Source organism: Phyllobates terribilis, unplaced genomic scaffold (genome assembly GCF_046119375.1).
Source record: "Phyllobates terribilis strain yellow unplaced genomic scaffold, ASM4611937v1 Scaffold_11__3_contigs__length_659146591, whole genome shotgun sequence".
In the NCBI taxonomy this organism is placed as follows: domain Eukaryota; kingdom Metazoa; phylum Chordata; class Amphibia; order Anura; family Dendrobatidae; genus Phyllobates; species Phyllobates terribilis.
The window spans coordinates 394,868,183-394,881,176 of record NW_027362771.1 but is presented as its reverse complement, the minus strand read 5'-3'; the positions used below and the strand labels follow the sequence as shown (position 1 = coordinate 394,881,176).

Genomic DNA, 12,994 nt, shown 5'->3' with positions numbered 1-12,994 from the left:
ACAAAAATCTGCAGTCCAGGAGGCTAATAGCGCTCCGTCCCACCAGAGTCTCGCTGTCTGGATAAGCAGTACTGTACATATGAGGTATCTGAAAACTCAGGAGAAATTGCACAACAAATTTTGGGGTCCATTTTCTCCTGTTACCCTTGTGAAAATGCAAAATTTTGTGCTAAAAAACATTCTTGTGGGAAAAATGTGTTGTTTTTTTTATTTTTGAGGCTCAATGTTCTAAACTTCTGTGAAGCACCTGGGGGTTCAAAGTGCTCACCACACATCTAGAAAATTTCAGATTTTTTCACAAATAAACGCACGTCATATCAAAGAAATTTTAGCACTAGCATGAAGTACAATATGTCACGAAAAAAACAATCTCAGAATTACCGGGATCCGTTGAAGCGTTCCAGAGTTATTACCTCCTAAAGTGATACTGGTCAGAATTGTAAAAATTGGCCTGGTCAGGAAGGTGAAAACAGTCAAACTTGTGTGTCAATGAACCTGCCTCCAATCCCAAGTCCCCCATAGGTTCCTGTGACTCCAGCAGCCGTGCTCTTACGCAGCTCTGACACACATCACATGGTCAAGAGCCTCCTCAGAAGTGCCCGGTCAGAAGCACATCAGCAATGTCAGGCTGTTTCGGGGCAATGTATTATAGTAATGAGGAAAGTGCATGTGCAGCACACAAAGCAGGGAACACAGAAAATAGAGAGAAGGACAGAGCATGACAGCACAAACAATAGTGCAATGTGCCGATAGTGACTAGATGCCCCGCCACTGCAGCCCCAGAATGGAAACAAGTGGCACGGGGTCCGAATCCAGATACCGGTGAGACAGTATTTTTCCAGTAAAAATGTAATGAACATGGCAAATTAACATTTAGATAAAAGAAAAACACTTTAACCCACATCTACAGACTAATTTAGTATTCCCAACATAGATACACTGAAATCCTACAGTTCCTTGTAACGTGGCCATGGGATCCCCAGAAGAAAGTAGAAGTGTGGTTACTTGTAGAAGGCATGTTGATATATAGAATTGCTCAGCTAATTAATAACAATCAGCTTTAATGTTTCAAGATAGGTACTGACTATTTTTTTTTCTGTTAAAGAAAACAATAACTGACCTTCAAGATCTTTTTGATGCCATTGATGGTAGATGTGAGCAAGGAACGGACTTTCTGGTCATCGTTGAGGTAATCAGCATGCCGCACACACATAAAGAGAATGTAAGCTGGCAGGCCAGGAATAAGGTTCACGGCAACACCACGGGGCTTCAAGTCTGGTATTGGAGGAAATAATAGGTGGTATTAGTGGAATTAGAGGATTTCTGGGCACACAGATTATTAAAGCATTGTAAAGGCTATCAAAAGTGAAGAAACTTCATAATTTACTTGCTGTTATAATTCTGCTCTGCTTCTGAGCTATCACGTGTAGGGAAGTGACTTCCAGCACCTTACTTCCTGCTACAGTCTGTTCAAGCACAGAGTACAGAGATTTCCTGTCTGTGCTCTAAAGGTCTCAGCCTGCAGTGTGCTCTGAATAGTGACGTTAGGGATGTGGCTTGTGATCCTTGGCAAGTTTACAGTGACTGGGGATGTGTGCAGGGTGGAAAGGAAAGCAGGGAGAGCACATTGTCAATGCCACAAAGATCAAGTAATCTTTTCAGCTTGTGACTTTAGCCATATAGGATGGTGCCGAGTGTTCCAGAGTGCTGGATTACATTACAATAAATGCCTACATTATATGACTCTTTGCTCCCTACAGTACACCGGGCCTGTGTGCGGTCAGTGTCCGCACCTGTAACGTTACTGGCTGCAGGAGGGTATCAGGATAGCACATACTAGGTGAAGTGGGAGGAATATGGCAGTCCAAGAAACAGTGTGGGCAACAATTTATCCTTCTTGAGACTGTATAGGAATCTATAAAATGGTTCTTTGTAGGTGGAGTGGGCGTCCACTGAGGATGAGAGGTAGTTGGGGGAAATTGACTGAGTCGTTGGACAGATGCAACTATGCCTCTTGGGCAAAGTAGTCTAGACACAGAGGAAGAAAAGGCTGGAAGTTCAGGATATAAATAAAAACTACAAGGATGGCTGCAGGGGGTTGAATGGGAGCAAAAAATGAAAATAAAAGGTATCAGGAGGTTTAGAAACTCATTACAGGGATATCCAGATAGTTTAGATATATTTTATTTTGACTTAGAAAATCTGTTTAACATACAAGACAGCACTTCTAGTGGAGAATATAGATTGTTAGACATTACTGTACTGTATTTACAAGTCTTACGGCCTTTTCCGATGTTACAAAGAGGCCAGCAGCCTTGAAATGTGATAATGTCTCCATGTGCATGGGTGACAATAAGAATCGGGAACAAGTGCTCCCAAAAAATATATTTAGTTATTCCATATAGAATCATAGAATCATAGAATATGGTCTATTATCTCCAAGTTACAATCACCATTTAATGCTTACCCAGTATAAGGTTCTTGATCAGCTTGGGCTCATCTTCCCTCTTGTACTCCAGCATTCCTTGGAAGTCTTTCTCTTTTCGGGGAATATTAAGCGGACGAATCGGCTCATCCACTATTTGACCAGGAGACACATTCTCCATTTGTCCAACTACAGAAAAGGGGGCATGCTTATATTAATAATTCTATAAAATAATAAGTTAGCACATCATCCAGTGAATCGTGATTGGTAATTGTTACCAGTGTATCAGCAATATACACTAGAAAGGAGAAAAACAAAATAAGGTAAAGTATAAAGGGAAACTTCCTAGTCAGAGACCTTAATTGAAATCCGAAAATTGTACCATCTGACACTATACGATTCATCAGAAATATGTAGTGTTACCTTCAAGCTCTCCGATTTTCTTTGCAAACACTTTCAGCTGCTTTTTCAGCTTTCTGACGGTCTTATCTTGCTTCTCTAGTTGCTCCATTAGGTCCTAGAGATGATAACATTCTCTTAACACCACCCTTATTAAACATGTTCAGATTCTGTTAGTAAAAAACATGGCTGAAGATCAAGAAACTAACACGACCATGCAGTGGCTCTAGGTGCATTTACACAGAAAGAGTATGGAGAAGGAGTGCTCTTCAGAACGCCCATTTCATGATAATCTTGCAGTGTAAACAGGCTGATTTTTATGCTTGCTTAAAAAAAGTCATCGTTTTCGGAGGTGTCTAAAAAGGACTTGTGCTGCCGAGAACATTGCCAGCCTGTGTGTACTGAACACTATTACAGATCGTTCAGTGAACATCACTTAGCGCAGGCAGACTATCTGTATGAGCAGGATGCTACTTCAAACAGGTAAATATTTAGCCATCAGCGGATGTTTAGTGCCGCCAGTCGATTCATGTAAAAATGGACCCTTACACAGCGCGTTCGGCAGGAACTGTGCAAGTGTCCAATTCTGATGAACAGGATTACTTGCCAATCAGGGGCATGTCTTCATGTCTAGCCTGGTGTGTGGGACTGTAATGTCATCTGCACCGATCACCTCTGATACTGAAGTGAGGTGCGCCAGATAAGCCCTTTAATCATGTACCCCTTTCTATTTGATGGTAAAGAGCTCTACATAAAGGACTACACCATCCACTCTCCTCTCTTCTTCACACAGGTATTTAATTCCTCCATCCTTTTTTGAGTGCTGTCTGATAAGTGTGAACAGAGTCATATTCTCCAGCAAAATTTTTTTCCACGGTATTTATTTCCTCCATCCGTGTTTTGCCTGCTCTGGCCTTGTGCTAATTGACTAATTACTCAGTATGACCAACTGGTGCTGGATTCTAGTAGACATTTCATTTCATATATATTCAGCTCTGGCTCGGGATAGCATGCGTGCTGGGTCACACGTGCAATAGATTTTAAGTGCAATAGTTAAAAGTGCAGTTATACAATGGCAGTTGGGCAGGAGACAGGTAATGTGCATAAGATATTCATACAAACATGCTTCTTGGTCAGTTGTACTGCATTATGCATTGGTCTTATCACTCTGCTTCTTATGTTTTACCTTCTGCTTTCTCACAACTCGCCCACCCTTTAACACATTCTGTGCATTCTCTCCATATCAACCCCTCCCTTCTCCCATGTATAACTCTGAGGCTCTACTGACATTCCTCACCCACTGAAAACCATCCTCTTCCTCCACACAGCACTCAAAACGTTCATACAAATCATTGCACCACCTGCTCTTTCTCCTTTTACTAGTCGCAGGTGACATCTCCCCCAACCCTGGGCCCCCCTCCACTAGCATACATTACTCTCCTCCAGCTGCATATAGAAACCCTGCTAATCTTATTAACGTTCAGTGCATGCCCTCTCCGATCGATTTCCATTGTGCTCTCTGGAACGCACAGTCTGTGTGTAACAAACTAACTTACATCCACGATTTTTTCCTTTCTAATTCCCTTAACCTTCTGGCTATCACAGAAATCTGGATTCAGCAGCCAGACACCACCGCTGCTGCTGCTCTCTCGTTTGGTGGGCTGAAATTCTCACATACCGCCAGACTTGGCAAGAGACAGGGTGGAGGTGTTGGTCTGCTCCTTTCCTCACAATGTGCTTTCCAGGTCATCCCCCCCAGTTCCCTCACTTATGTTTCCTTCCTTTGAAGTCCACACCATCAGACTCTTTAAACCCTTCTCCCTGCGAGTGGCGGTTGTGTATCGCCCTCCAGGCTCCTCCCACCAGTTCTTGGATCACTTTGCCACCTGGCTTCCTCACTTTCTATCCTGTGACCCCCACCCCCATCGATGATCCCCTCTCCCAATCTGCCTCTCATCTACTTTCTCTAACCTCTTCATTCCGTCTCTCACAGTTTACTAATTCTCCTACCCATGAAGATGGGAATACTCTGGACCTGTTTTTTTCCAGTCTCTGCTCACTGGATGACTTTATCAACTTCCCTCTCCCGCTCTCGGACCACAACCTTCTTTCCTTCTCTGTCAAGAATTGTCTCCTCACCCGGGACACCCCCACTTACCACACTTAAAGGAATACACATACCATTAATACCCAGCAGCTTATGGACAATCTCCACACATCTTTAGCCCCCATCTCCTCCTTTTCCTGTCCAGACATAGCAATGTCACACTACAATAATACACTGAAGAGTGCCCTAGATGAAGCAGCTCCTTCTACACGCAGAAAGACCCGACACAGACAACGGCAGCCCTGGCACACGATGCAAACACGTTTTATTCAAGGTTGCTCAAAGTGTGCTGAGTGTCAGTGGAGAAAATCTCTTTTAGCAGAGGATTTCATCCACTATAAATTCATGCTCAAAACCTATAACTCTCCCCTTCATCTGGCCAAACAATCCTACTTCACCACCCTCATCACTTCAATGTCCAACAATCCAAAATGACTTTTCGAAACCTTAAACTCCCTCCTGAAACCTAAAGCACAGGCCCCCACCACCAACCTAAGCGGGGAGGATCTGGCCACTTATTTCTTTGAAAAAATCAACCACATCCATCAGGACATCTCAGCCCAATCTCCTCAGTGCCTGGATCCCCTTCCCTGCCACACTTCAAGCTCACTTGCCATCTTTGAGCCTGTTACAGAAGAAGAAGTTACCCAGCTCCTCGCTTCTTCTCGGCTTACAACCTGCAACAGTGACCCCATTCCTTCACATCTCCTGCAGTCCCTCTCACCGGTAGTCACCACTCACCTGACTAAAATATTTAACCTCTCGCCTTCTTCAGGTATCTTTCCCTCCTCATATAAACATGCCATCATAACCCCTTTACTTAAAAAGCCATCCCTGGACCAGAACTGCACTGCTAACTACAGACCTGTCTCTAATCTTCCTTTCATCTCTAAACTCCTGGAATGCTTGGTCCACTCCCGTCTAATCCGCTATCTCTCAGATAACTCTCTCCTCGACCCTCTACAATCTGGTTTCCGCTCTTTACACTCCACTGAAACTGCCCTCACTAAAGTCTCTAATGATCTACTAACAGCTAAATCCAAAGGTCACTGCTCCCTGCTGATTCTCCTGGATCTCTCTGCAGCATTTGACACTGTGGATCACCAGCTCCTCCTCACTATGCTCCACTCTATAGGCCTCAAGGAAACCATTCTCTCCTGGTTCTCCTCCTACCTCTCTGACCGCTCCTTCACTGTATCTTTTGCCGACTCCTCTTCCCCTCCTCATCCCCTTACTATCGGGGTTCCGCAGGGCTCAGTCCTAGGCCCCCTCCTCTTCTCTCTATACACTGCCCCTATTGGACAAACAATCAGCAGATTTGGGTTCCAGTATCATCTCTATGCTGACGACACCCAATTATACACTTCTTCCCCTGACATCACCCCTACCCTAATACAAAATACCAAGGATTGTTTGTCTGCTGTCTCTAACATCATGTCCTCCCTCTATCTTAAACTGAATCTCTCCAAAACTGAACTTCTTGTGTTTCCCCCCTCTACTAATCTAACTCTACCTAACATCGAAATTACCTTGGAGGGTTCAACCATAACTCCCAAGCAGCACGCCCGCCGCCTTGGGGTCATATTCGACACTAACCTTTCCTTTACTCCCTATATCCGATCACTCACTCGCTCTTGTCATCTGCATCTTAAAAACATCTCCAGAATCCAATCTTTTCTCACTTTTGAAACTGCTAAAACTCTTACTGTCGCTCTTATTCACTCTCGTCTGGACTACTGCAACTCTCTTCTGATCGGTCTCCCTCTTACCAAAATTTCCCCTCTCCAATCCGTCCTGAATGAGGCAGCCAGGGTCGTATTTCTGTCCAGCCGCTTCACGGATGCCTCCACCTTGTGCCAGTCATTACACTGGTTACCCATTCGCTACAGGGTTCAATATAAACTCATTGCTCTCACCCACAAAGCTCTCCACAGTTCTGCACCACCTTATATCTCCTCTCTCATCTCATTCTATCATCCTACACGTGCCCTCCGTTCCACAAATGACCTAAGACTAACATCCCCCATAATCCGAACCTCGCACCTCCGTCTCCAAGACTTCTCTCGTGCTGCGCCAGTTCTCTGGAATGCTCTACCCCAGACAATCCGATTGATGCCTAGCCCCGATGTCTTCAAGCGCGCTTTAAAAACCCATCTCTTTAAACAAGCCTACCACCTCAAATACCCAGTAAATTAACTTTCCCCTGTTCCCTCCTAGATACTATTCAGAATCTGCTCCCTACTGTTCATCTGTCTCTACACCCTCCATGCACACGATAACTGCACTAGATAATTGAGTATTGCACTTGAACATACAGGCTGATGACTGGAGCATACAGCTTTATATGATAATCCCGACTTATTATAATTGCCAGACCTGAAATAACAAGCACTTTTCACCTATTGTATCCCTCCTTTTCCTTGTAGATTGTAAGCTTGCGAGCAGGGACCTCACTCCTGATGTAACTGTTTAAACTGTCTCACGTTGTATTGAATTTATTGTCTGAACATGTCCCCGCTTAATTGTAAAGTGCTGCGGAATATGTTGGCGCTATATAAATAAAAATTATTATTATTATTATTATTATTATACCAGGTCTCATTAAATGCTTAGAAACTAAAACAAATCTTTTCATATGTACGTATAAAGCCCATTATACATACACAAGATACAAAAAGATTTCAAAATACAGACATTTATGTGAGTGATGGCTAAAGAGCCCCCATGGGTATTGCATAAGGCATGGTACCCACTTGTATATTGCCAAGGGTCATAGAAAATAATGCAACGGTTAGTAGTAGGAAGAAATCACCGGATTAAAGGAAATGAAAAGATACTTACTCTTTGCACAAGCTGGAATAACCCTAATGAAATATAGAGCGTAGCACTGTACATATAATGTGATTGGCGCACTCAGCATGCAGCCTCGCATTTAGCTGGAGTTAGTAAGAAAATGTGCATTTGTCACAGGACTCAACATGAAGACATGAAACGATGAGACGGAAAGCTGTGGGGTAATGAAAGAGCGCAGCCTCTTCACACAAATGTAGCTAGACAGGCGGCCAGGCAGGCCACATTACTGTTAGTTCTCGAGGACATGGCTAAGGAGACAACAATCAGGTGCATGATTTACATACAATGATCCGTCTGTAAAGTGAAATCCGGTACGACTGATACTTCATTGGATCATCTGCATATAACTCCTCAAAATACTGAAAAAACAGGCAGAATGGATGGAGCCGCTCTCTGCAGTAGCTTACTTAATAAAAGTTAACATGTCCAAATACTGTGGAGCACACTGATACATGTAAGGCTTTGGCAAATATAACAAATTCATATTCTTACATAAGTCTTATCAACAAGTGTTGTGCCAGATAGACCTAGAAACAGCCTTTATTCAGGCTCTGAGCCTGTATACATCTCATCTGTGTCCCCAACAATGCTAGGCAACATTACAGGTCAGAAATACTATCATGTACCACTCCAGATACTTCGTATAATCTATCCTATACCAACAGAAGCCATATGTGGCCCCAAAACCCTCATTACTATTACTTGGCAAGCATCAAACCCATTTCACTAGTTAGATTTCTATTATTCAGCGTAGATGTGGATCAAGATCAATTGCTAAAAAAGTTGGCCTTTATTATAACTAATCCTTACAAATCTCTTTATTTTATGCGTAACTTATAAGGGATGTCCATAGTTCAAAGATTTTTTTCTTTGCTCTTAACAATTGCATGTAAAATAGAGCCACTTTGCAAAGAGATTAAAAATATTAATAAGAAAACCACCTTGTTAAGTTGGCCCTGTACAGGTGGTCTCTATAACCCTTGGTGCAAACTAGGGATTAAAAGGAGTATTCCCATCTCCAAGATCCTATCAGAATATGTAGCAGATGTAATAATAATAATATTAGCAAATACCTCCAATTAGAAATGTAGTATAGTTCTTCTTATTTGCTATGTCACTTACCCTATGTACAGGGCATTGCAGTAGCTTAGGTAAATCATGGTTACGACCACTAGCAACTGTCACTATATGAGTGGTCGTAACCATGCATACCTGCACATGGGGTAAGTGACATAGCGAATCAGAAGAGCAATACTACATTTCTAATTGGAGGTATTTGCTAATATTATTATTACACCTACTACATGTTGGGATAGGATCTTGGAGATGGGAATATCCCCTTTATTCTTGCTACTTCTTGCTAGCTTACCAAATGTGTGTTCTCCAGAATTATGAGACTGATTGAAATAAGCATGACCGCAGAATGAGACTACAGAGGGTACAGTTGTAGTCTCTGTTACCATGGAGACTAAACAAAAAGAAGCAAAATACCCAAATAACTGGAAGTAAATGGATAAATCGCACAGTGCAAAAATAATGATAAATAATAAAGGGTATTTAGTTAACATAATTTGGATCAAAATAATGTAAAAGCTAACTAAATACCCATTATTATTTATCATTATTTTTGCACTGTGCTATTTATCCATTTACTTCTAGTTATTTGGGTATTTTGCTTTTTGTTTTTTTTCTGTCTAGTGGCCTTGTGTGAACATGCATTTACATTTTGCATGCACATCAATTTACGTTTCAGTTCAGACTTCCATGTTTTTTCTTTGTAGTTCAGTGTGCTTTAGTGCATTTAAGGGTGTGGCCGCCCTTTGTCAGAGCTGAAAGGTTCATTCTGCCTCAGGTCTATGCTTCTACTAGGGGATCAGTCTCTCTGCCCTTGTCCATATGTATGTCACTTGACAAATGGTAAGGTTTTAATATTAGAGTTAGGACTGTCCCATAAGGGTTGCCTTGACGTGGCGGGATAGCTTTTACATTATTTTGATCCAAATTATGTTAACTAAGTACCCTTTATTATTTATCATTATTTTTGCACTGTGCGATTTATCGATTTACTTCCAGCTATTTGGGTATTTTGCTTCTTTTTTGGTTTTTACCATGGAGACTAAAGTCTGGAGAAAGGTTGTTGTTATTTTTAATGAAGGCCTACACCATTTTCTATATTAGCTACACTCAACCATAAATTTACACATGAGATTAATGAGCATAATGAAGAAAGCAATGATTATACAAATGTCACTGAATGATTTATGGCGTATAGTAATCTAAAGCAGGAGGTCAGCTGTAAGTTCAAGGTCAGTCCTTTTATGTTACATACCAAGTTCTCATTCGTCAGCCGGGTGATTTCATGCTGTAGACTGGCTTCTATGCGAGCCTCGGGAGGCAGCTGAAGATTTTGGGCAAGGAGCTGTTGCTGACGATTGTTCTCCTCCTTAAGACCCTGGATCTCTCCTCTCAGAGATTCCACCTCGTTTTCATAGGTCTTCTTCTGAGCTTGTAGCTGCGTCTCTAGAACCCTATAATGCAGCGAGACAAAGGTAGATACTTATCATACACACAGTAACATCCCTCACAAGGAAGGCTAGCTGCAAAGCTCCATCTCCCCTCGGCACTGCATGCTAGAAAGCCCATCACAATGGCTACAGTAACCACGCAGGACCGCGCTCAAGTGGCCGATACCGCATATGAGAAGGTCAGATATAAGCTCAGGAGGTTACAGGACAAAATCATTATTATTAGCAGTCCAAACACATTTTACATGACAACCATTAGTGCAACAAATAAAGGCTAATTTCTTACAATGTTAATGTTGCAGTCACACTTGTTATGGCGAACTAAGGATGGAGTAATATTAATCTAAACTGGGGTTATTGGGGTTGTTAGAAACAGACCACTGGCAGCATTACACCCGAATCTTTCTCTGGGAAACCTTATTCTTGAATCGGAAAGCAATTGCTCTCCACTGAATGGCTGACAAGCCCCCACAAGTGACAGATGGACAGCCCTGGTTAACACTACTATTTCATGAGAAAGTTCTCTCTCAGATTAGGTGATGCACAGCTACATTTTAACAGGTCTGGGGTCTTTGGGTGGATAGTTTGATAACCCTTGATCCTCAAGTATCCCAGTAGTTACATTTCGTTCTTGTTGTGTTCCTGTTTTTTCCTTCCCTCATCTCAGTCTGAAGTGTTGTGAAGCTGATACTAGCACTCCTCTGGTCTATGATAATCAGTCCTGATATCTTATCTAGCCAGGGATTCCTTTATATTCCTCTGTTCCATGTATATGTTCTCCCAGGCTGCTATAATATGACTTATCCTCTGTATATGCAACCCCTTCTTGAGCTAAATGTTTTCCCCCGATGAAATAAAAAGCCTATACTCGTCTCCCGTTCCTGCGGTGTCAGCACTCGCTCTTCCCAGGGCCCCCGTGCTGTTGTTGTGACACGTGACGCCGGCGCCCAATCAGCATCAGTCTCTGTCTATGTACGGATTGAACATGAACAAGAAATCCGAGATCAGCCGCAGCCCGGGCTTCCTCTTAATGTTAAAGCCGTATGTAGGTGGGGACAGTGACACCAGCGCTGATTGGGCTCCGGAGTCACAACAGCACGGGGGCCCTGGGAAGAGAGAGTGCTGACACTGTGGAAACGGCGCCGGCACGGGAGGGGAGTTTAGTTTTTTTTATTTTATTGGGGGAAAACATTTAGTTCCAGAAGGGGTTGTCCAAGTAGTGGACAACAACCCCTTTAATTGATTGCATAGCTTGTTCTAGCTCTTTGGTGGTGTAATATTCTGGAGAATTTCTTTTAACAAAAAGACAGTTTGTGGACTAATTTAAACATGGCTGACTCCTACTCCTGTTCAATGTTAAATTTCATCTGATGGATGTTCGTTATGGCTGAAATCAGACATTTTGAGCAACTTTAGTCTAATGTGTTAAGGACGACCCTCAGTCTTTAAGTTACTTGCAACAAGCATTGGTTCAAGCTGATCAAGAATCGTTCTTAAGAAATGTAATTCAAGACTGATAAATGGACACAGAAGAAACAGGTCCACGGTCAGCAGCTGTTTTTTGTGCTATGTTTCAGTTTTGTCTATATCATACATATCAAACTCTGGCCCACAGGGTGGTTTTATTTAGTCTGTGACACAAGAACCACCACCCCTATGTTGGGGCCTTTACTCTGCATGGCGGACTATGTGGGGCCCATTATCCTGTATGGCGGACTATGTGGGGCCCATTATCCTGTATGGCGGACTATGTGGGGCCCATTATCCTGTATGGCGGACTATGTGGGGCCCATTATCCTGTATGGCGGACTATGGGGGACCCATTATCCTGTATGGCGGACTATGGGGGACCCATTATCCTGTATGACGGACTATGTGGGGCCCATTATCCTGTATGGCGGACTATGTGGGGCCCATTATCCTGTATGGCGGACTATGTGGGGCCCATTATCCTGTATGGCGGACTATGTGGGGCCATTATCCTGTATGGCGGACTATGGGGGACCCATTATCCTGTATGGTGGACTATGGGGGACCCATTATCCTGTATGGCAGACTATGGGGGGCCCATTATCCTGTATGGTGGACTATGTGGGGCCCATTATCCTGTATGTAGGACTATGTGGGGCCCATTATTTTGTATGGAGGACTATGTGGGGCCCATTATTCTGTATGGAGGACTATGTGGTGCCTATTATTCTGCATGGAGGACTATGTGATGCCCATTATTCTGTATGGAGGACTATATGGAGCCCATAATACTATATGGAACATTATGTGGGGCCCATTATTCTGTATGGAGGACTATGTGGAGCCATTATACTGTATGAAGGACTATGTGGGGCCCATTATTCTGTATGGAGCACTATGTGGTGCCTATTATTCTGCATGGAGGACTATGTGATGCCCATTATTCTGTATGGAGGACTATATGGAGCCCATAATACTATATGGAACATTATGTGGGGCCCATTATACTGTATGGAGGACTATGTGGGGCCATTATACTGTATGAAGGACTATGTGGGGCCCATTATTCTGTATGGAGGACTATGTGGTGCCTATTATTCTGCATGGAGGACTATGTGATGCCCATTATTCTGTATGGAGGACTATATGGAGCCCATAATACTATATGGAACATTATGTGGGGCCCATTATACTGTATGGAGGACTATGTGGGGC

The 12,994-nt window shown here is 42.9% G+C and overlaps 1 protein-coding gene across 6 annotated transcripts in view; it reads right to left on the bottom strand.

The window, feature by feature from the left end:
- Positions 1-12,994, bottom strand: part of MYO5A (myosin VA) — a 183,972-nt gene that overhangs the window by 15,043 nt on the left and 155,935 nt on the right. For 4 of the 6 annotated variants that reach the window (XM_073653024.1, XM_073653025.1, XM_073653023.1 and 1 more), the window contains 5 exons: positions 10,114-10,312; positions 8,069-8,143; positions 2,849-2,942; positions 2,468-2,614; positions 1,121-1,275 (listed from right to left, as the gene is read on the bottom strand). In XM_073653024.1, coding sequence (XP_073509125.1) covers positions 1,121-1,275; positions 2,468-2,614; positions 2,849-2,942; positions 8,069-8,143; positions 10,114-10,312 — 670 coding nt within the window. The remainder of the gene's footprint in view (positions 1-1,120; positions 1,276-2,467; positions 2,615-2,848; positions 2,943-8,068; positions 8,144-10,113; positions 10,313-12,994) is intronic. The other 2 variants (XM_073653026.1, XM_073653028.1) reach the window with 1 other exon arrangement.